Source organism: Strongylocentrotus purpuratus, unplaced genomic scaffold (assembly GCF_000002235.5).
Source record: "Strongylocentrotus purpuratus isolate Spur 01 unplaced genomic scaffold, Spur_5.0 spur5_scaffold_9, whole genome shotgun sequence".
Classification (NCBI taxonomy): Eukaryota; Metazoa; Echinodermata; class Echinoidea; order Camarodonta; family Strongylocentrotidae; genus Strongylocentrotus; species Strongylocentrotus purpuratus.
This window is the reverse complement of record NW_022145615.1, coordinates 26983377-27007064: the sequence shown is the minus strand read 5'-3', so window position 1 is coordinate 27007064 and position 23688 is coordinate 26983377. Positions and strand designations below refer to the sequence as shown.

General features: G+C 37.0%; 1 protein-coding gene across 1 annotated transcript; it reads right to left on the bottom strand.

The window, feature by feature from the left end:
* Window positions 1-1612: 1612 nt before the first annotated feature.
* LOC593790 (gamma-tubulin complex component 4) lies at window positions 1613-16532 on the bottom strand. The gene is made up of 14 exons (XM_003723348.3): window positions 16359-16532; window positions 11486-11627; window positions 10940-11052; window positions 10291-10481; window positions 9523-9715; window positions 8677-8848; window positions 8024-8148; window positions 7322-7478; window positions 6564-6677; window positions 5829-5946; window positions 4977-5154; window positions 4308-4442; window positions 3415-3528; window positions 1613-2649 (listed from the first exon to the last, which is right to left on the bottom strand). Exons 1-14 carry the CDS (start codon window positions 16434-16436, stop codon window positions 2506-2508), a joined length of 1974 nt encoding a protein of 657 aa, XP_003723396.1. The 5' UTR covers window positions 16437-16532; the 3' UTR covers window positions 1613-2505.
* Window positions 16533-23688: the final 7156 nt, after the last annotated feature.

The following is a 23688-nucleotide window of genomic DNA, read 5'->3' as shown; positions in this document are numbered from 1 at the left end:
ATTTACATGTTGATGTTCCTGGTAATGGTTGTGCTCACTGTTGTAAAGAATCGTGGAAAATGGTAGAAGTTTCAATGATGTGCATAAAATGATTGCTATTTTTGGTAAGGGTTGCATGCAGCACTAATGCAGCTGATTTTTAGATTAGAAATTAATGTAACCAAAAAAAGAAGGAAAAGCTTTGATGCGAGAGGTATGGGTTGTTTATGAGCATGAGCTTGTAAAAATTATGCACTGGCTAGAATGCTCCCCAGGGAGTGGAGAATGTGCATACATTGTGTGCGGGTAAGCCTGAATCCGATGACCGGGGTAATAATATGATTGCAGGGCCCTCAGGGAGAACAGTATGAATACTGATGAGGCTACCCTGGGTAAACAAGACATATTATTATTATGAATGCGTAATTCACATGTTGAGGAAATGTATATTTATACAGCACCTGAGGTGGTACTGGGAAAGATTGCCATCCTCTGTTGATACATTGTAAGTGAAGAATCCATTGTAGAATAGAGGATGTGTTCCTTTAAATCATTTATCTTTCAGTGGAATGAATTCATGTCACAAATAGTTAGCTGCACTATGGCACTGAAAAATGCCTCGCACAGTGAAAGAAACGGTGTGGAATAGATCAGAAAAAGTTGAGCATGTAGCATATGAGTATTGGTGTGTACTGCAAGGTTCTGGAGTCGATAACAAATTTGGCCCAGTCTTGGTAAAATAACAAGCACTGTACATGGAAAGATGTATATGGGACTGCACAACCATGTACATAAAAATTGGTCCTCATTTTTAAGCTGTTACTTGTAATATTTAGAATATGGAGGCATTTGAAGAACCATGCTTTTCAGGGAACATTTTTTTTCTCTGATGTTCTTCCACACTTGCATAATAACAATAATGCTCACAAATCTTTGTTCACCTCTCCCCAGAACTCAACCTTCTCTTTAATGCCTGTCCAACTTGATATGCTAGTGCTGTGTATGAATGTAATTAACAACCACTTCAACAAATTCCCTGATGACCTAAGAAGGAAAGAAATTGTAATAATTTCCCCTTCTGCCCCATTCTGGTCTATGCACGCTTTTTAAAATCAGTAGCCCATTTAAGAATGAACTTGTTTACAATCACCTTCTTTCAATTATTGAATACATTAATATAAGGACTCAGTTCATGAATTTGTTGTATATATATTAGATTATGCAAAGATGTTTAAAATCAGTTTGAAAAATGATTACCGGTATGTTAAGGTAGTTCCATTCCTAATTTTTGTTGTACATTGTTTGCATAATGATAGTTTTGTTTTAACATAATGTCTTTCAACTCCGAAAGTATATGTGCAACTTGCAGCTTTTCTTTACTGTAATTTTGTGCCAAGCTTTAGTATCAAGTGCCTTCCACTATTTCTTTCCTTCTAATTGTATATTTTACAAGAAATTACATGCAAAGAATAAAATGATTTATTTTAAATATCTTTGAATTGCCAGTCTCATTTCATTAATTTATGTGTGAAACAACAATTCTATGACATCATCAGTTTCACATGCTGTTACAGATACTAACTTTTCAAACAGAAAAATTTTATCAAATAAATACCATACTGGATCAAAAATATAAACAGTATAATATTTTATTCACAAAAATCACAAGAATGATATTGTTCAAGATCAGGAAGTATACAAGTATACATGAGGGAGTGATCGCATCTCTATTTCATAGAGAAACTTTACTATCAAATACACAAGACATGGGCCCCGTCTTACAAAGAGTTACGATTGATCTGAATCAATCCAGTCCTCCAATCAATCGCAAGTTTGCAGTCTCCTATCTCTTATGTACATAGTTGCGATCTGATATCAAGTCTTTGTAAGACGGAGCCATGGTATACATAAACTCAAGGTTCACAATCTATTTTTACTTCAGCAAACGTTTGCTTCAGGCTCTATTAAGTTTGTCAAAAATGTAGGGATAGAGCTTCAGATACTATTGAGTACATTTTCTTGTTGGGTTTAGTGATGGGTTAAAGGTTGAATTTGATAGATGTTACAAACTAACCACTGAACAAGTGTTGCCGGAGAAAGTGTCATGCAATCATATTTGAAAGTACCCTCTAAATTCATTATTTTGCCATACAGTACCTCAAATAAATGCTCTCTGCTTTGATCTCAAAAGAGTATTTACAATATTCACAAAAGTCCTGCAAATTAAAGCAATGTATGGAATACTAAAATTTCAGCTTAGCTGCAAAATAAATAATCATTTTATATTTCAACTTTAAACAAACAAATCTTTCTGTCGGGCTCTTGATGCCATGCTCCTTCCTTTGAAGTTTAGAAGATGTACAATTTGACATGAACATTTTCCATTGACTACTGAACTACAGATAACATCCCAGGTGGTATGAAAAATATTTCAGTCTCCATAAATGTAACATACTAGAAGTCATTCACTGAGGAGCTAAGACACATGTCAACTTGTCTCTAGTTTCCCATTGTCTGCTTTGTTGGCTATCTTGCTAATGCACCCTCTGCCTGGCTGTAGTACTTGTTGAAGTCTAGTCTCAGGAGAAGCTGGGTAAGATGAGGGCTGGCATGATGGTTACGAACCCCAGATAAAATCTTGAAGAGAAGCGATGACTGGCGATTGAAACCCTATATTGGGAAAATGCAGGAATACAATATAAAAATAATACAAAATTTGCTAATGACTGCTGGCCAGTATAGCAAAAAAATGGCATAGTTCTACTTCAGCTTACATTGCAAGGGCATAGTGGTTGTGTTTGAAGTTAAGAATGGATTAGTTCAGTGGGACACGCACAATTCTCTTAGATGAGAACATTTCCTTTGATACACTTTAACAGGTATATTTGGTTAAAATGTCTCATATTGAGAATTGACACTGAGGATGCAGTATATCGACTGCTTATTTTTTGGGGTCGCGCTTCAAACTATAGCTCTTCTGTGGTCTCGAAAGTGCACTATGCCCCTTGACTTCTTCTCGGGACACAGTAGAATTTTGAGTTCACATTGGGCAATAGTTTTAACCTTGCCCCTCAAAGCAGTCGATATTTGTAAATTGTACTGTAATATACAGTAACATAGTGTCCTAGACACAGACAGTAAAACCCAGCTGTAATAGGTGTTGAATGGATCATGAAATCTCCCTCCTCTCCACCTTGTATTTACATGTACATACAAGTAACTATCAACTATCCTACACAATCATGAAGATAGTAAACATGCTTGAAATTTTGTAGCATACCAGATGTGTCCCTATCGATTTTATGTGCCAATATAACAGCAGAAACTACATTACAATAACTCAAACGAACCGCCATGAAACCCTTTTCTTTCTTAAAAGGCACACACATACAAATTATTTATTCGTATCGAAAGGCAACTATCTGGTGTCTCTACCTGTGCTAGTTTGTCCATGTGTGTAAGTTCTCTCTCTGTAACAGTCGAGGTCTGCATCATGAGACTACAGAAGGAGTAGCATAACTCAAGGATCTCTGTCAAACAATGATGAACCTGTAATGCAAAGCAGAGTGTCCTTAATATCAGGTCATGCAAGAGACTACCGAAAAAAACAGCCTTGTACGCTTGATTCAATTTGAACTGCCAACACCAAACAGTATTAATACTGAGAGAGTTACCCTGTTTAAATAAAAAGGAATAAATTTTAAAAAATTAAAAAACAGTGTGTCAATCCTTTTATTTTCCTCCATGCAATTATGATATGGCACAGTCCACATCCTGCAGTAGTCCCATATCCCGATACAAATAAATCAAAAAATAGATGTTTGTCTTCTCTTCCATAAGTCCACGCAAACTACCACCCCCTGTTTCAATATTCCATTCAAAGTGAGAATAAATAGATTAGAAAGAAAGAAATAGATGGGTGGTCATGATGGTGATTAACTCCAAAGAGATGATTCACTTATAATGATTATACAATAAAACGTAAACATACGAGTAAACGGAACTATACTGCTCTTCCATGACAAAACGGCATAACTGACATTTCTTGCAAAATCCAGTTATTTAGTGTGGGTGACTCAGAACATCAAGTTCCACATGTTAAACTAAAATTTAGGGTTTAAAACATACTGTAATTACCTATTTTGATAAGTCAACACTGAATACAAACAATAAAACATTTTTAATAGCAAATTGAAATGCATATTTCTTCCTATATCTCAGAAACACTAAAATGTCAGTTATGCTGTGTTGTCATGAGGGCAGTAAAATAAAAGAGTTCAGAGCAAAAGAAGCATGGTGACAAACTTGGCAGAGAATAATTTTCTTACCGGTTTTGAGAGGAGGAAGCACTGGGCCATGAGCGAGACCAGGAACTGATCATGGGCCAAACGCACGGCCTCAAAGTCTCTTTTGATTTCAATCTTCTGTATGAGCTGGATGAAATGAGTTTCTAAGACATCAACCTGTCAAACAAAAGGAATTATATAAAACACTGTTCTTAGTATACAAAGTCATGTACATTAAAACACAGACCAGATTAATGGTGATCTATTTTGTGGGTGTTATTTAATATATTACATGTTTAATGGATGAAACCATTCTGCTTAATGTTTTCAAAGTTTCTCTGGTGGCAATATCCTTATAAAAGAAGTCTTTCAGGAATATCACAATACAAATTTCTCAATTATAATTAGGCAATAATATACATGTAATCAGGTAAAAATGGTATATTTGCTTTATAAATACTTTGTCCCGACATTTTTTTGAAACCTGTATTTAATCAATAAAATCTTTACATCTCAATGAAAGATGTTTGAAGGATTCCCTTCAATAACGGTTACATTTTAGGATTTCCCAATTTCACAAAATGACAAGTCCTTTTAACCCAAAACCTACTCATTACTATCTTGGGTGTCATGTGGAGCATATAAAGAAATAAAAGATATAAAAGATACAAAGAGCATATATTAAAAAGAATATACAATCCAGTTTCATACCTGAAGGAAGTATTGAAGGTTGTCTATGAGGAAGGCCATGTGTGAACGAAGCCTCCATTGGGCTGCATCCCAACGCTTGAAGTTCTGATGTTTATGCTGCATCTGAACGGCCCAGCACTGCTGTAACTCCAGCTGGACCCGTTTCACATTGAGAAGGAACCTGAACAACATGTTGTACCTGTAAGGATACAGGAGGGGGGAGGAAACAATACATCTCCAAGTAGTTTGATATGCAGAGCAATGATAATAGTGATGCATCATTCTAATATTTAATTAAATCATGAACAGCGACAGAAAAATAAACTCAACAGAAATTTCTTTTTATTGACAAATTACTGACAATAATAATGAGAAATGAAGCAAATAGGATGTATTTTTGTTGTTGTAATGTTTAAAGATTAAAAGTAGGAATATTGAGATAAGAGGGGTAGACACTTAAAGCAATTCTCCACTTAGCCAAGTTGTAGTGACAAGTTTTGGTGAGTTACACACAAGCTCAAACTCGTGCTTAACTCTTGAAAATGAGTGTTTTACGAGCCAGCATCGAGTTAACAACAATACTTCTTTGCTGAGTCCTCTCAAGCTTGTGAGAGTTTTCTGGAGTCATATCAAGAGATCCCCACGAGTTACTGCAATGAGCTGTAACTCTTTGCATTTAAGGGTTATAAGATGAAAAGGTGAGGCAGATGAGAGCTTGTGTGGTTGCTGTCTCTGTGTTCTGCATTTCCAATGATGTAGGTACGTAGGATATAATCCTGAGTTTCATATAGTAACTAAACGTCTTTTAAAGAATCACATTGATTGATTGATACAAGTACTCTAAAAATCAAGTACAGTCGTGGTCCAACTTACCTTTCTAATACACTCTGGGTGAATAGAATGTGGAGGGGCCACTGGACAGCAAAGGTCATCCCAAGACATGACCAACCACTCTCTGCACTACCTCGTCCTGGTCTCATGCCTTCACTCTCTGAATGTGGTAGAGCAAGTTGGGTATTCTATTTATACTTTTTAGCTGGATACACTTATAACCACAGTGTGATGTACGATGAAAGATGTACAAATAAACAAAGAGTGACTCAGAATTAAGTCATACCTCGTGCATCGAGAAAAAATTGACCTCTCAAGAGTCCCCATAATTTGAACACTCATACTAATACACCATTTATACTGGGAGTTAGACTTAAATTTAGGCCACAGTATAAATGGCCACTCCATACCCAGGATAGATATGGGTACCTGGTAGGATGACAAAAGCTTTTGTTGTGGTAGGAATAGCAGGGAGTGGAGATGGTGCACATTGTCCGTAAATGAATCCAATGACTGGGGCTATAATATATGTAAAGCGCTTAGAGACGGTATTTTGAATTGAGGGCCATCTAAAGCCTCGGTCACAAATGCCATTACGAACTGCTACGAACGCCGTACAAACGATTTTCAGACAATGGAAATTCGGAAAGACAATGGAAAAACGGAGATTCGTACGAACCTTTGTGACCATAGCTTTAATCAAGATTATTACAAGACACTTGATGTGTTTCCCTTGAATGGTCTATATGCAATCACAGAAGGAGTCTGAGTACTTACTCTTGGAAGATGGTTTACTGATCTTTCCTGAGATGGTTATTCTGAACCTAGAGAGGGAGGTGTCATCGTCGGAGAGGATCTTATGAGCCGCTTGCTGGAAGGCCACATTTACATCTGACAAGATATAAAAAAGATTGATTATTCAGTGAAACCTGCTTTAGCAACCACCTGTACAGAAAGGCCACCTGTATATAAAGACCACATTTTTCTTTGTTTCTCTTGTACAGTGATTCTCATTGAAAGCTAAAGTAAAGGATCCTGTACAGAATAGCTACCTGCTTCTCAAGATGGCATTTCTTGCGATTTTTATTTACAAGGTTACCTTTTTTTCCAGGTAAGAAGCATTGATATGTAATACAAGTTCACTGCTAATAGTTAGCATAACATGTTATATCAACTACCAGTAGCTACTCTTTCATGTAACCATGTATAACATTATTAATGAAAAATAAAAATCAGAATTGATATTGAAAATGATTTCCATGAAAAGCACTCTTTTCAATAGACCATATTTCTATTGTAGATTTAATACATTGTCATTGATCACCCTAAGCTACAAGATCTTCAAGTTTCCCCCCTACCATTCATCATAAAATATTACATGACCTCCTAGCATAATTATTCTAAAAAATATGTAATTCTGCAACCTGCTGTAGACCAGGATGTTTGCTAGAATCTGAAGAAAAAAGTAACCAATTTCTCAAATAAAATTGGAACAGATAGTATTATAAGTTAAAAACTAAAAGAATTATTTTTACCGTGTTCTGTAGTGGTTGTAGCTGGGTTCTTGAGTAGAGTCTGAGCCTGGTCAATGAATGCAAGGAATAGCTCACCCCTCCCAAGAAGAAAGAAATCTTTGAACATGTTCAGCTTGCCTACTAGGTTGAACTCCTCTACTACTAGTTTCCATAGATGCTGTTTGGAAGGAGAGAAAAATCAAAATCCAAATTAAGATTGAAAAATAATTCTAAAATATCTTTCACTTCTACTTCTTACAGTTTATCATTAACTGCAGCTTTTCAGACTTGCATATAATTACATTAAACAAATTACAAAATCGATCACAAGTTTTTTTTAATCAAATTCTAAAATATGCATTACATGACTTCTTTAACATTGCATATTAGAATCATCTTTAATTTGTAAATTTGTGAATGCTGAACATTAATGTGAGTAATAAACAATGTGAAAGTTCTAGTGAAAATGGATAAGTTGTGACAACAAATATTCTTGAGATAAAGATACAAATTTGGTGCTATGGCGAAAATAAAAGGCCTTCAAACAAGAGAGAGATAAACAGTTGAAACTAAAAGACAAATGGCTCATTTATGATATCATAAAGAGAGGACCAAGAAAAATATAAAGAAAAAGAAGAAGAAGAAACCAAGAAAATCTAAAAGACTACAAGTTGTTCCAGAGTGGGGAAGTTTGAGTATGTTAGACCAAGGTCTTGATCTCACCTCAGCCACACAGACTCTGATCTCATCTACAGCATCCTCAAAGTCTTGGACTGAGAAGATAGGCTTCTCCTGAAGATCATGAAGTCTGCTTGCAAACTCAGCTTCATTCTCACCTAGTACAGAGTCTAAAAGTACATTTAAAAAAACGTCCAGAGTTAATTTGTTCCTTGGCACACATGATTTGTCAAAACTACAAATACATGGTATAACAGGAAAAGGCTTCCATGGAAGTTAATTTTTTTTTTGTCAGGCTCTCTAAGCATCCATGTTGAAAGTAAATTTCCAGGGTGATGCAATACCAAAGTCTTTAAATAAAAGAAGACTTTGAAACTTGAACATTTTATGGCTTTTGATGTTTATCAAATATAGATACAGTACATTAGTAGATGGTTATAGAGTGTATTGCATGCTTGCTTTGAGGAGTGGGCTAGTTGGCTTTGGTTTCTTAAAATGCTGAAGCAGTCTGCTTGCACAATTCATATCAAATTGGTGACTATATATTGATGCATACAATTTATATACCCCCAAAAAATATCCTGTTACATTTAGGGGATTTCAACTTTTGCACAAGTATGCTTTGAGCATTTTGTTTTAAGTGGATTCGGTGCCAAGATAAATAAGATAATGTATAACTGTACAAAAAGTAGCCCTACCTGTGTATTTCATGGCTGTGCTTTGTTTCTTGCTTTCAAACATCTGAACAGACTCTCCGACAAAGAGAATCTTCTCTGCTGCCCTCGCAGGGATGTAGCTAGGTAACATGGCAGGATGGATGGCAAAGTGACTGTGTTCTGTCTCTGACGATCTTCCATCTTCAGAGAGTTGCTATGACAATACAATCACAGTAAAACATAAATGCATTTTTTTTCTTCAATTTCTGCAGTAAGAATTACTTTTGTGCACGTCTTATCACGATAGTATTCCCATTCTACTTTGTTTCCAAATGCTAATCAAACTGTTATGTTTCATGCAGTTTATCATTATTAGGTGTATTTTTTATTAAGAGTAAAGCAACTAAAATATCTAAACAATCCACACTAACTTGGACACCTACTTGTTTTTGTTTATTAATTAGACTTCAAAATTCAGCCCCAAATCTGCTACCACATGATAAAGCATTCCCATTGATTGTGTTTATGTTCCCTTTTGAGTTCATCAGAATTAGATGATATTGAAGAATATAAGCATTTTGTTACTCTTCCGAGCAGTGTAGGTCACTTTAAAGGCATGTGTCATCATACATTTCTTCTGTTTGCAAGGCACTGTTAACCAACTCACCAATCAATCCATGTCCTGCCATAAGGCCTAACAAAAATTCAAAATGTTGTATTGTATTGTCCTTTAGGTGCCAAAACATGGGAAGGTCGGAATCTTTTTCTTTTTCATTTTCTTTTTTTTCCTTCTTTTTCTCCCTCTTTGGGCCGATATTTCTCAGTTTTTTTTTTTTTAAATGGCTGACACTGTATCCACGAGTCATTAGGATTGATATCTCTTCTTACCATGATATCTTGAAGTTGTGTACTGGTGACCCCGCCTAGACCAAGATCATCGTCATCAGGACTGGGGGTCAAGAGTTGGCCTGGCTCCGTGGTCTGGTGGATGAAGAACTCAGCATGACGGTCAAGCAACATTCCATGGAGGAGCCAGGCTGTTACCTGACGGTACATTACACAGTGGCAAGCAAACAGGATTCTGGGTGGGTAGGAAAGATTGAGAGACAAAAGATTGCAATTCAATTACTCTAAAAATATAAGTATGGTAATTCATCAAACAAAAGTAAAAAGTAAGATTACATGCCAGCATTATCTTTGCTATGAAGGAATTTATGATTCAATTTATTCACGACTACCTGGTATGTAATTTAAAAAGCACCTCAAAAATGAAAGTCTTTTCATTACTTTAAAATGACGATCATTGTTATGCATGATTAAATTTTATTATACAACCCAAACTACATCTACAGTGAAACCCTACAATAACAAACTAATTTTGGACCAAGAAAATGACCTTGTTGTGTTGAAAGATTGTTATATCATAAACTGCAAGAATTAGGACCATTAAAATTGCCTTGTCATGACACAATTTCATTACTGGAGACATCTCTAAAACAAGGCTCCACTGTATCTACTAATCTGACATCTGGCATATATACATGTACATAACATATTCATATGTAAACATTCTCTCTTCTACTCTGTCTCTGGACAAATTGTGGTTAGCTAAATGCTAGCAAATATGATGACTTTGAAACTAAGGTCAAGACTTACTTCTGTAATGCTTGCTGAATGACAGGCTGGCCACAGTCACAGTGCCTCTGAAGAAGATCCAGGATCTGGCCTCCATGGTAAGCCTGGGTCTGGATCTGTTGGGCTAGTGATACAAGGGCTGGGAAGAGGGACTGGAATGGTTCCAAGGTGTGCTGTACATGGCCTACGGTCAGGTTGGGATCTGATAAAATCTGAAGTAACAAAAAAAACAAATCACAAAACTTGTACATACTTTAATTCATTGAAGGAAAATATGAGTCACAATGGCTCAGGAGATCACAAGTTCTGAATAGTCAATGCACTTGTGCCATTTGATAAGGCATGAATCCCCAACTACCATGTTCCTCAGGTAGGACTTAACACCAAAGGTGTGTGGGTCCCCTGGCTCCCATGGCTTGTCTACTTGTCAAAAAGCACATGTTTTGTAGAGGTCAGATAAAATAAAAACATTAACACCTATAAATGCAAACTATATTAATACATAGGGAGGGAGAGAGAAAGAAAGAGAGAGAGAGATGAATGATTATTCAATAATAATAGAGAGTATTAAAAATGTAAAAAATAATTACAAACATGTACTGGTATATGAGATGGAACAGAGATAATGCATAACAGGGTGTTATAAGTATGTAGGGTGTATAATACTCACATCTTGTTCCAGGTCTAATAAAGCTTTTCTGTAGGGTTCCAGGACCTTGCCTAGACCTGAACAGAATGTCCTGAGGTACAGTCCATCAGACAGTCTATCCACTGGCTTAGTTTCTAGGGAGGAAGAGGTTAACACAAACAGGGCAAAGTATTAAAAAATTCATCTGCTACACGAGGCTAATCTTACAATTTACTTGACTAGACTACCACGTTAAAACATTATTTTAAACAAAACAACCTAATGACAAACATTTATTAACCAAATGTAACCGTTTTTATTCAAATGGTTTTCTACAGTTTGCTGTTTGATTGTTGTTGTTGTTGTTTTGCTATTTTTGTTTGCTTGTTGCTCTAGAGGTCTAAAACCTCAAGGACAATAGTACAGAGAATTCATTACTCCACCTTCTTCTGAAAGATTGACTTATCAGAAAAAAGTTCCTTTATTCCATGTAGCAAGTGTTCATCACTGAATTGTTATTGGTTATATTTTGTTAATGGGCAGTGCAAAGATTGTTACTTTAGTTTCCTATTTTAATAACTACACTACCTTTTGTGTAACCTCCCAAGTGAGGACTGCCACTGTATCTACTGATGAATGTTTGTAGAGTCTTATAGATGGCCCCAAGACGACAAACTCTGTTGAGCACGCCAACTTCACTTACATGTATGAAGGGAAGATCTGGAACAACCTGAGTACAGACAAGACAAAAGAGTACAAATTATCTAGACAGTAGATGTGTCACTTTTGAGGATACAGTACTTCATTTGTCTCATGCATCCAGTTATTTTCATCACAAAATACATGAAAGCTTTGGCAGTTAGTTTGGCTTCTTCTTTTCTTTTCTTTTCTTTTTGCAACTGTGCATACAAAGTTATTATATTCATAGGTATTTAAAACTAAATAAAAGTACTGACATTTTGTTTACTAGATCTAGCAGTAGCACTTTGAACATCAGCTCTCAAAAGATTTGGGTAAGAGCTGATCATCAACTCTAGTCTCTACATTGTACATGTATATGCAGGGCTTGAATTTAGCGGTGGCCCGGTGCCAATGGCCACCTGAAACGCTGTCGGGCCACCTGAAATCACCGACTAGATGGCCCGGCTGGCCACCCAAATATTTGGACATTAATATATAAATTATTTATCAACAACTTGTTTAACCTTTAGACAAGCCTTCGATTAAGCGGGCGCAGGGCGCAAATTTGCGCTCATAAAACCACCAATTGCGCCCATAATCATCTAAAACTAGACGGCAAGGCGCAAATGCGCCCATAAATTATTAGAACAGACAAAATACACGAATGATTCGTAAAGGGCGCATTTTCACGGAAACACTTGCGCCTTATAAAATCACTAAATACGAAGCTAGTAGAGAGCTCGCGCGGCAAACTGTTCGTGATTCGGGATCGCGAACAGTTTTCCGCGCACGAGCTCTCTACTAGCTTCGTATTTAGTGCTTGATAAGGCGCAAGTGTTTCGTGAAAATGCGCCCTTATATAGGCTAGCGCACTAGACTAGGTACGTACGTTCAGATCATGCGATCGCTAAAATGCTGTGGCGATGGCGCACGCACAGTGTACGTACAAATGTATCGAAGGATCAAGAAAACAAATCGTCAAATTGAGAAATAAACAAGCATTCAAATAGTCATTAGAGATCTGTCGAGGTTTGTTTGTAGATCTAGTTTATTATTTCATCTCAAATAGAATTAATAATTCTCTTATTGATAAGTTAAGAACACCTACGATGTTCTCGATCATAGTTACTCTCATTTTGCCAGCAGCTGACCTAGCGTTGTTGTGGCAGAAAGCTAGCCGGCCAGCTTCCCACGAGTCCCGGTAAAATTGCGCGCGCTTCGACTCTCCGAAGCTGCGTTGGTCTTGTTGACAAACTCTAGCCCGCTAGGATCGGGCGACGGACCATTCGTGGTATGGTGAGAGTGTGTGTGCGAGGTACGATTTTGGTTACGAGAACACACGTTACGCAACTTTTTAGTACAAATATTTGGTCAGTTTTCTTCTTATTTCTTTGGTTATACAACAATTAAAAAGATAATTTCTTCAAATTTGCTCCTACTGCCGAGAGTGTGGCGGAAGGTTTGTGTGTCTATTCATTTGCTCATCAGTTTAAAATAGATTTAGTCTAGATCTAGATCTACTGTTTAATTAACTCCTGGAGTTACTGTTTAATGTGCAAGTTGATGTTCTTAATCAATCTTTCCTGTTGATCTTGTTAAGATTAAAAAGTTATTAAATTGATCGTAGACCCTATTCACATTATGAAATTAACTACTTTGCACTTATTTAAGTTGTGCAATTAGTTGTCATCTGTTTTTGGAAAATTGCCCCTGGTTCTTAAGAAATTGCCCCTTGCTCTGGTAAATCCCCGCGGGCAAGGGGCAACTTTTAAAAATAAATTGCCCCTTGCTCCTGGCTGCTTAATCTAAGGCTTGGGCCATGAATTTTGATGGAAAACAAATGGCAAATAATTTGCTAAAATCTGATCTTGTGTCCTGTTCATAACATGTATGTATGCGAGGTATCCCTGTCCACTGACGCGTAAAAACATTGAAGTGAAGTTGAGACAGAACGTATAGAAACAAACAGCGTGTTTCCACAGAAAAAAAAGTGGAACCCGGATTATCTTTTCCGGATTGAAATACCGTGTCGCGGCGACACGGTATTAAACTAATCTGTTTCCACAGAGCGCAGCATTCCGATTCGCCCCGATTCCGTGTTCCAAGTCAGGAAAATGCCGTGTCAATCGGAAGTCAAGATTCAACCTTTGACCTCGATCGTGGATTCAGATCTACACAGGATTCCACGCTATTCTATTGTGACGTACATTTGCCATTGTTACGTACAGCGCGTATATAAACATATTATTGTATACGCGTATTTCAGAGTATTTTTCAACCAATCACGCTGCAGTGGTGATGCTCCGCCAGACACGGTTTGTCGCTGTGTGTTTCCACAGAGATTTTACAGGGAGTTCGTGGGGGTCGACACGTCAAGATCCACCTCCCAGAGGTGGATCTGATAATCCGCATCTCGGTCGACTCGACCCGACACGCTTGTGTTTCCACAGGAAAACTGACCCGGTATGACACGGTATGACACGGTATGACACGGAAAATACCGTGTCGATGTTTTCTGTGGAAACACGCTGAAAGAGAGAGGATTTGGAATGAGAGTCTAAAGAGTCACTCACCTTTCATTATTAAATGCAGCTCATGCTGCTTTTAACACGTATAATTTATGCATTTTTTTATTAAACATTTGCATTATTTAATAACGCATAAAAGTGGGGCCACCTGAAAATCCATTTGGCCACCCAGATCTCCTACCCAAGTGGCCCTGCTGGCCACCTCAAAAAAAAGTTAAGGGCAAGCCCTGATATGGATGTTGTAAACTAAAAAACTGTCTGTGTCCTATTTGGCATTTAGACTTAGTTTTCTTTGTCTTGTTCATTGACATTAGATTTCTCTCAAAAATTCTCTACAAGTGAAAAATATCTCTGAACCTGATCAGTGTATATTGCTAATGTTGAATACAATGCCAAGAATGGACAGAGCTACCAAGTGTCACGCATTTCGAGGGTCTGGAAACGCTCTCACACACAACGCGACCGCTAGATTTCGTAAAAACGCTATACCTTATACGTGAGTTATACCCTCGCAAGCGCACAATCACGCGCCGAATCATGAAAATGTCACGCATTGCCGATCTTTGAACTTGACGTCTCTGAATAGATAGTCTAGACTCTACGACTAAATGTATGAACTTTCCGTTAATCGATTTTGAAGGGAAAAAATAAGAAATTGCAGAAAGCCTGAGTGAAGGAAAAAAAGGACATTATTTTAATATTTGAATTTTGAAAGACCAAATTTCAATTTTAAAACTAAGACTAAAACTAAAAGCAAGTCAAAGCTAAGGAAGCAGGATTGCATTGGCAAGAAGAAAAGGAAAGAAGAAAATTCAAAATCAACCACCTGACCATTTCAATCAAAATGAACAATAGATCTACACCACAACAAACTTGAGTGACATTATCATAGAGGTCACTTGTTGGCATGGCACTTGGCGCGCGCGAGCGCCTGGGAAGTGGGAATTGCCCACACATAGGAGCATGACTATCCTGCCTGTGTAGTAAAAGCTGTGCTTTTGATTCTCAACATTTCAAACACCAAAAACTCAACTGATTTCACTTAAAATCGGTACTTTAGTGACAATTGATGACACCTAAATAGCAGTAAAATACTTTTTTTTCAACTTACAGATGTTAAAAAGAATAATTTAAAAATTCAAATTGTAAGTCTAGATCTAGACAGCAATAACCATCTGATTTGGGTCATTTCTTTAATAAAACTGACATTTGTTGTCATTCCCCAATACAGATGGCAACCCAGAGATCTCGTACCGTGGGGGTGGCTATGTACATATTTTCGTCCACGACATTTTCTCCCCGATTTTCTTTATTTAGATCTAATTTCCTGATTTCTAAATCAGATGTAAATTAGGTCGGTATGTCATTTGTCCTAATTACAGTTATCAAAATTTGATAACTCAATATTAAATGGATAATTTACGGACTTACTTATATGAATTATCCAATTTGTATCTCCGAACGTTCATGCACTCGGAACATAGGGCTATATGACCCGGCGGCCAAAATATTTCCAGGTCAACCTACCAAAACATAGCCAAATGGCCAATCAGAGCACTCGTTTCGTGGGAGTTCGTTGGTCAAGCTGGGCTTACTCGTACGTAGCTACGGTAGCTATTGGACGTTCGAAAAGAAAAAATGAATATTCATCAACTAACACCAAGACGGATAATGTTGACGACGAGACTTTCTCGGATTAATCATTAATTTAGGATCTAAATGAGCAAGCTATCGTAAGTCAAATAAGCTATATAAATGTTATTTTTAATTTGTGTTATAATTGCAGCAGTTATGAGGATGTAAAAAGTGAAAATCTCGTTGCATATCTCATTCATCGCGGTCCGGTCGAACCGAACCATTTGTTCCGTACAGTGCCTCACAGAAAGAGGTCCCCAGACTTCAGTCTCTATAATCGGAGGTCTAGTGGAGCCAGACGTAGTCTCAGTGGAACAACAAACGATTAGAGAGACTGAAGCTTTCGGTCTAGTCTAGATCTACCGACTGTCAAACAGCCGCATCGGCATGACTGTAGGCCTATGCAGTCTAAATTGTGTGGTGTGTGTATTTGTGTACGGGTATAATAATACCTGCCTCACAGCAAGCATGCAGTGCTAGAGGTCAATACGCATTAGCATTGACTCTCTATGCTTTGCTGGAGTGGGAATTGACAATTGGATCCTTGAATTTTAAGCTACTGAGCTGAGTACTGTACACTACGTCAATCGGAACGGATGGGACCGTAATTAGTTTACCCGTATGCTGTTTTGTTCATGTTCCACGAAAATGCTTCCAGGAAATCCATTGAGTGCCATCAGTAACTCATGCAACATCTTGGTTGTATTCTGAACAACAATATCATAGGAAAAATCACGGAGATATATTTTTGAAGAGTGTTTTGATTCTTTGAACTGTCGCGCTTATTTCTCTTGTCTATGGTACTCTAGAAAACACACACCTTGAAAGAAAAAAGTATGAGGACGGAGGATATCGACATTCGATGCCAAAAATTAAATCTAACGTGGAAAACGATCAACTTATATTTAAGTTGTTTACGCAATATTGTAGAAATTCAAAGCTATCGAAAGTACACCTCCTGTAATGGCTTTGCCATTTTGATAACCAAAATATAATTCACTTATGAAGTCTCTCATACACAGTGAATTAATTAATTATACACTTTTCATTTTCTCTTTCTCTTTATATCTCTCTCCTCCTTTTCTTCCCTCTTCCTTCTTATCTTCCTATCTCTTGAACCTTTTATTTTGTTCTCTTCCTCTTATTCCATTTCCTTTCTTTGCCTTCTTTATTTCCAATTTCTCCAAACTTTCCCTGTCTCTCTCCCTCCCTTTCTCCCCGCTCTGACCCTGTCTGTATCTCTCTCCCTCCCTCCCTCTCCCACTCTCTCTCTCTCTCTCTCTCTCTCTCTCTGTTAATTAGGACATGATTGGACATCCTATTATTTTCAAATCATGACATGCATAGTGACAGTAAAATAAAAGTCACCCTATTTTAACTCCATACATTAGGTTATGTGGTTTTGCTTGTTACATACCCTTTGTAGAATGTTGCAGTTTGTGAAAAGAGGTTACAGAGGTAAATGAATTCTCCCCCCCCCCCTCCTCCACAAATATAAAGAAAAATTAACAAAATAAATAAAACGATGAAGATTGCTGTACATCATGTAAAATATTTATTTGAAAATGACATTTTATTATTGATACTTTCAGTAAAATTCAATTCTCGCTACCCTAAATAGGTACGAATATCTCGAAATTCGCGAGACGAGGTAATTTTCACTCTCTCGGGTCGTCACTACAACTTCCGGTATAGAGTCCCATCCCACTGGCGCTAGCCTGTGTTCGCTGTGCAGAGTTTTCACGCACGCTAAAATCGATGCCAATCAGTGTAATTTGTACAGATTATAATATGCAATGGAAAGCTTCGGGCAGAATTAGTGACTTTAGCACAAAAGGCCGTTAAACTCTACCGTGAAAGAGAGGGTTGTGATCACGAACGCCTGCACAGGAAGCTGTAATGTCGAAAAGCTATCCCATAATGCAATGCGCGTTTTCAGGATTTTCCCCGGATCTCGGCAGAATCGCTATTTGGGGTAGCGAGAATTAACCAACTATGTAAATGATGCTGATGGTATCATCTTATGACTGTATGAACATACATGTATTACATTAATAGTTTTAATACCCCAGCAAAATGCATGACACGATCTTGAACCAATAGATGTTGTATGCCTAGACTAATCATAGCCAACCTTTCAAGGGTTATGAGGGAATCATAAGACAGTTTACAGGGCAGCAAAATGTAATACTAAATCAATAAGATCATGTAATTATATCACCAGAATAATCTAAAAACATCATTTGTGTTAAAACATATTTGCAGAATAAACTTATTAATAGTATTTCTACAAATTTCATGGATAAGTACAATATGCTACCAAAGACTATTAGGTGATTTTTAATATTACCTGAATAACTTTTTCAAAAACAGGGTAAGCTTTGAAAAAATATCTTTACAGAATAAACTCAATAATGGCTGCATGTCTGCAAATGAATTATGCAACTACCACATGGTAGCAAAAAACATAAATATGTGGAATTGGTTGAACATACACAAAAGCGAAAGCATTGTTGAATAAGCTTGGTATTAACAATGCAAAAAATAAAGCAATAGAAATTTACATAATTCAGTGATCAAAGCATATGTGAATAAAAACATGTAAGAGAATGCAAAATGATTATGGATTTTATGGCCCAACCTTGGTACAATTTAGGTGCATTTATAACAACAGGTGTAGATGGGTCAATACTTGTATTCCTCTTAGATACTCTATAATTCAGATGATTTCCAAACCTATGTAGACTAGTAGAGTTTGAACAGTATCTTCTCTGTAAGAACTGCTACTGGGCATAAATGAATATGTTATCCACAGGCGCGTACGCAGGATTTTTTCAAGGGGGGGGGGGGTTTTAACATTTATAAATCGGGCCGAAAATTTCGCAACGACCCAGCCAGCCGCTGAATAAACGGGGGGGGGGGGGGAAGAGGTCACTTTTTTTGGGGGGGGGTCCCAAAAAAAAATCGCAACGACTCAGCCGACCGCTGAATAAGCGGGGGGGGGGGGGGGGGGGGGGGGGGGTAAGAGGACACTTTTTTTTTTTGGTATCGAAATTTGAAAATTTGACATTTTGCTCCGCTGGGGGGGGGGGGTAAGGTCATCTTTTTTAGGTCAGCCATGGGAATTTTTTTTTTTTTTTTTTTTTAAATAAAAAAAAACAAAAACAAAAGGGGGGGTTTTAGGGAAATTTAGGGGGTGTTTACACACAAAAAAATACCAAAGGGGGGGGGGGTTTAACCCCCCAAACCCCCCCCCCCCCTGTGTACGCGCCTGGTTATCCATATGTACAAGGTATATAATAACTGATCAAGAACATATTTTGCCTGCTACATTCATGCAATCCATCCATTTCATAAGGGTAAATGTGATTCAATATGTAGTATGTAGAATATTCTTTTGAAAGAAATAAAACAGAATAAAGCATGTTTTCTTTCATTCTAGAAATTTACTATCTTCATCTAAACTTTCCTGATTTCAAATTTTACTTAAAAGACATTCAATATGATGTTTCGCCTTATGACTTTTCAAATGTCCCATCATTACATGGTACAGTAATGGGATGAATACCTTACAAGCTTTTACTGCCTGTTAATGCCTCAGAACCAGCATCGACAATGCCTCTTTTTTTAATAGAATAAATCCAACATGCTCCAAATAAAAAGTACAACCGAAAGGCTAAATCACCCCAAAAAATGGAAAATGGACATACAAAATGTTTCAAATCTTATTACAAGAGATCATGATAAGCATTTTAATGTACATACCAAAATGCCTGTAACACTGTCCTAATGCAACAAGAACTGATTTCACTATGGTTCATTTTTCTATACTATCTACAATTTGAAAGTGTTGTGATCACTGTTTCACTTTCAGTGCCAAATGAAATATTCTAAGGACTAAGGATTCATTGAATCTACATGTAAACTTAGAATAATAATATGCAAGATACAAGCTGTACAAATGGGAAAAGGTTCCTACTTTTCTCAAGTAATGAAACATTAAAGAGAAGGGTGAGTTCTGGTTAAGGGGCAAACATAATTTGTGAGCCTTTTACTGCTATTTACATCATTTTGGAGGAATATCATAGTAGAAAAGTCTCCTATCAAAAAAGGATTCCTCTTCAAGTGCCATCAAATTGAAATATATCACGAGAACTAGATGAAGTGTTGGGCGTGTTTGGACCAAAAATTCATGCAAAATGTTTCTGTAGTGCCATATACCCATTTCTGTGTGGAGTATTTAATGAGACTTTCTTATTTCCAGATAATCAACCTTTCCCATTTCTTGGAGACAGTTCCTTTCACAATGTGACTGCATGACCAGAACTTAACTGAAATTAACAGCACTGTTACACGACTTCTACAACCCTCTACGGACTAAAGATTGTTAGTAGAATTCCTGTAATCAATGGAAACGAGATTTGGCAAAATCGAATCCAAAAGTAACACTCCCAATTTTTAGGTCTCAAAGGAAGTTCTATCGATAAATTTTGTCTTATGTACAAAAAAAAAATGAAGGCTAAAATACCTTTAACAAATCTACATATAAGTAAAGATAATGAGACAGCCGAGTCTGCATTATGAACGCTACTATTATACACATGTAGCTCAGTTATTCATCCACAACCATTGAGTTTATTTGATAATGCAGAGCAGGTTGATTGATGTATAATTACAAAAATATTACTCCGACCTAGTGCCTCTGCTTCTTGCCTCTTGCTTCTTGGTCAATATGTTCTGAAGCATTACTGGCACTTCCAAACGTTTAGATGCTTGAAATTCTATCGCTGACATTACTTTTTAGAAGACCCAGCCGCCCCTTCTGTCTTCTTTGCTGCTGCTGCTGCTGCCTTTTCCTGTTTCATTCTCATTATATCAGCATCTCTGGTTGAGAGAGAAATTAGATGAAAAGTGTTTTATCATGATTAAACAATGATTTTTAAAATGTTAAAAATGTACTTAAGTGTTGTGAATGACAAAATTGACATAAGAAATACTACACAAAGTGTAAATGTTTCTCAAACAAAAATGAAATGTGAAACAAATATATTGATACTTTGTCTTTAATTATACAAAGGAAAATGAGAAAGGAAAATTAGGAAGGAGAAGACATATATTCAATGTTAGTATGTACACTAACGATCATTTCATCTAGAACTTTTTAATAATTTTTCTCAGCAATTAAATGCATCTTCAATACAGTTCATGTTTATGCACATTTATTTTCACTTGAAATAAACAGATATAAATAAAATACATGAATACACTAACTCATTATACATGTATTTGACAAGGTCATTGACAAAAATATAATTCTATGAAACTAAAGCTAACTTTTCATGAACCCTTAATTATTCCACAACTGCAAACTCCAACTTGGTAGTATTAAAAAATTAACAATAATAATTTGATGTACCTTTGTTTCCTATCATCTAGTGACTTGCCCTTGTTAGCTCCATGGTCAGCAGAATTCTTTCCCCCCTGCTTCTTGGCATTCCTGGCTCTGGCCAGCTCTCTCTGGTTTCCTCCTACAAAATACAATCATAAAAAAAAAGGTTTTTTAAATGGTGGCTTCTTAAATAGCACAAAAGTTCATCAAGCTGTAACGCTACTGACACTCCGAGTACCCTGTTCATGGGCGAGCGGCAACAAATGTAGCACTATATCATATTGTGGGTACCTTTTAACACCTGGGCCGAGCGTGACAAATGTGATTCAATGTTTTGCAAAAGGAATTGAAATTATTTTAGTTTAGTTTTATCTGTATTTACTGCAGAGCCTGTTTTAGGCGATCCCATCCCCCCCCCCTTCCCCCATGGCTATGCCAATTACATTTCCCTACTCTTTCTCGACTATGATACGTCCGACTAAAATTTAAAAGAACCCCCATCCCCCCCCCCCAACCAACACAATAATAACTAATCACACCACTCTGTAATCAAGACCATTCCAAAATACGTTTTCGATATGCTTGAATTGGCAACTATTATCTTCCTTCTCAGATCCTAATTACATTCCCTTACTTCAGTCTTCACGCATGCACGCACCCGGCACGCGCCCGAAACCCACCGTCGGTAACTTGGTCTGCACTTGTATTGTGCGGCGGTTTGCAGAAGTGTACATTAATTATAATGGCTTTGTTTTAAGGAAAAATACTCCAAAAAAGATAAGAAAATTGACACAAAACAGGTAAGAAGTATAACAACTTAAACCATCATAACCATGTCCATGATCGTTGTTTTGAACAATTATGGAAGATTTAGATGATTTTTTGGTGTGTTATATCTCCATGCCGGAGTAACGGGTCGAAAGTATGGTCAAAGTTCTGAACAAGCGCCAAAATTTCTACGTAGATCTAGACTAGGGGTCTAGTCGTAGAACGTTTCCCATTAAATTTGTTATGGTGGTTTTCTAATTGCTACGTCACAAAATAAATTGCGATTTCGCAATTAAAAAATAAAATGAGATAAACAATTAAAGTGAAAATCGTAACATCAAGTCATCAATTTAAAAAGTATGCATACAAATTGCAACACAATGAAATGCGAAACGGCAATACCATTGGCTTGCCAATGCAGCACTCTCTCTCTCAGCATCTCACACCATTGACCACACACTCAACATGCACTGCTCAGCAGCCACAATTCACAACAGTGATCATGTTAACGGCAATGCCAATGCATTGATGACGCAGCGGAGTGATGGCAGTGCGACGAAACGGAAAAGGCAACCATGTCTTTTTTGCCTTGGAAAAATACTTAAACCCCGCAAATGAATGTAGATAAATAAAACGGTAATAAATCCCATCCACAGACTTACGTGTCATGATGAAGGGTGGTGAAGGTGGAAAGCTAGGTTCAAAATTGAAAGTAAAACAAGCTCAGCGTCGAGTCCTACTTTTCCTTGATATCGATAGCGCTGACGTTTGCTTTTTGATTTATAGCGGGCGCTATCGCAAACAGATTTCTTTGATGGAAGCGTGGAGGGGCGACATACCGAGAAAAAAAAAAATCATCAAGTGATAAGTAGGCCTATTCATTATGTTTCATTGGCCAAAGAATGAAATAATACAATTTTAAGGTGTGATCCCCTGAAGGTTGTGAGGTTCAAGGGCACAACCGGCGTATGCCCCCAAATCCAAGTCCCCCCCCCCCCCCCCAAAAAAAAAAAAAAAAAAAAAAAAAAAAATAATAATAATAATAATAATAATAATAATAATGTGCCCCGTTTGGTGGTGATGACATTATTCTTTCTTCTTTCTTTCTTTATATTTTGCTTGTCATAAAATGTGTATCCTGATGACTTTAATTATTGTATGTTTGTGGGGGGGGGGGTCGTATGTATAATTGTTGTTTTTCTTTGCCTTTCAGCACTTCCTTTAATTTTTTTAAGATTGCTTCCTCTCTACCAAAAGCTATAATTAAAAGAACTTTGGTGTGTTTTTTATTTTTCATTTACAAAAAACCTCTCGTCTGGGACGCGGAATTTTTTTAAAGTGAGGGTTCATCCAATTGAAAGGCACCAATACGAAAAATTGGGGATATACTCATAAAACTTTGTGTGTGTGTACAGGGGCGTAGACAACCGGGGGGATGAGGGGGATGCATCCCCCCCACCTCACAAGGTGGGGGGGGGGTGGCATGTACAATCATCCCCCCCCCCCCAGGTTTTGGGGAATGATATTTGCTTACTTAATAAGTCACAATAATGATAATAATAGTATTAATAATAATGATAACAATTATAATATTAATAATAATAATAATTATGATGATGATAATAATAATCCTCATCATTATTGTAATTGTGTTTATTGTTATTAGCCGCATTCACACGGTGAAAGCCAATTCAGACGGTAAAAAAAAAGAAAATCTTACAAGTATTTTGTGGTTATCTTGTGGTTTGGAAACCACAAGATAACCACAAGATTAAACAGGCGCGGATCTA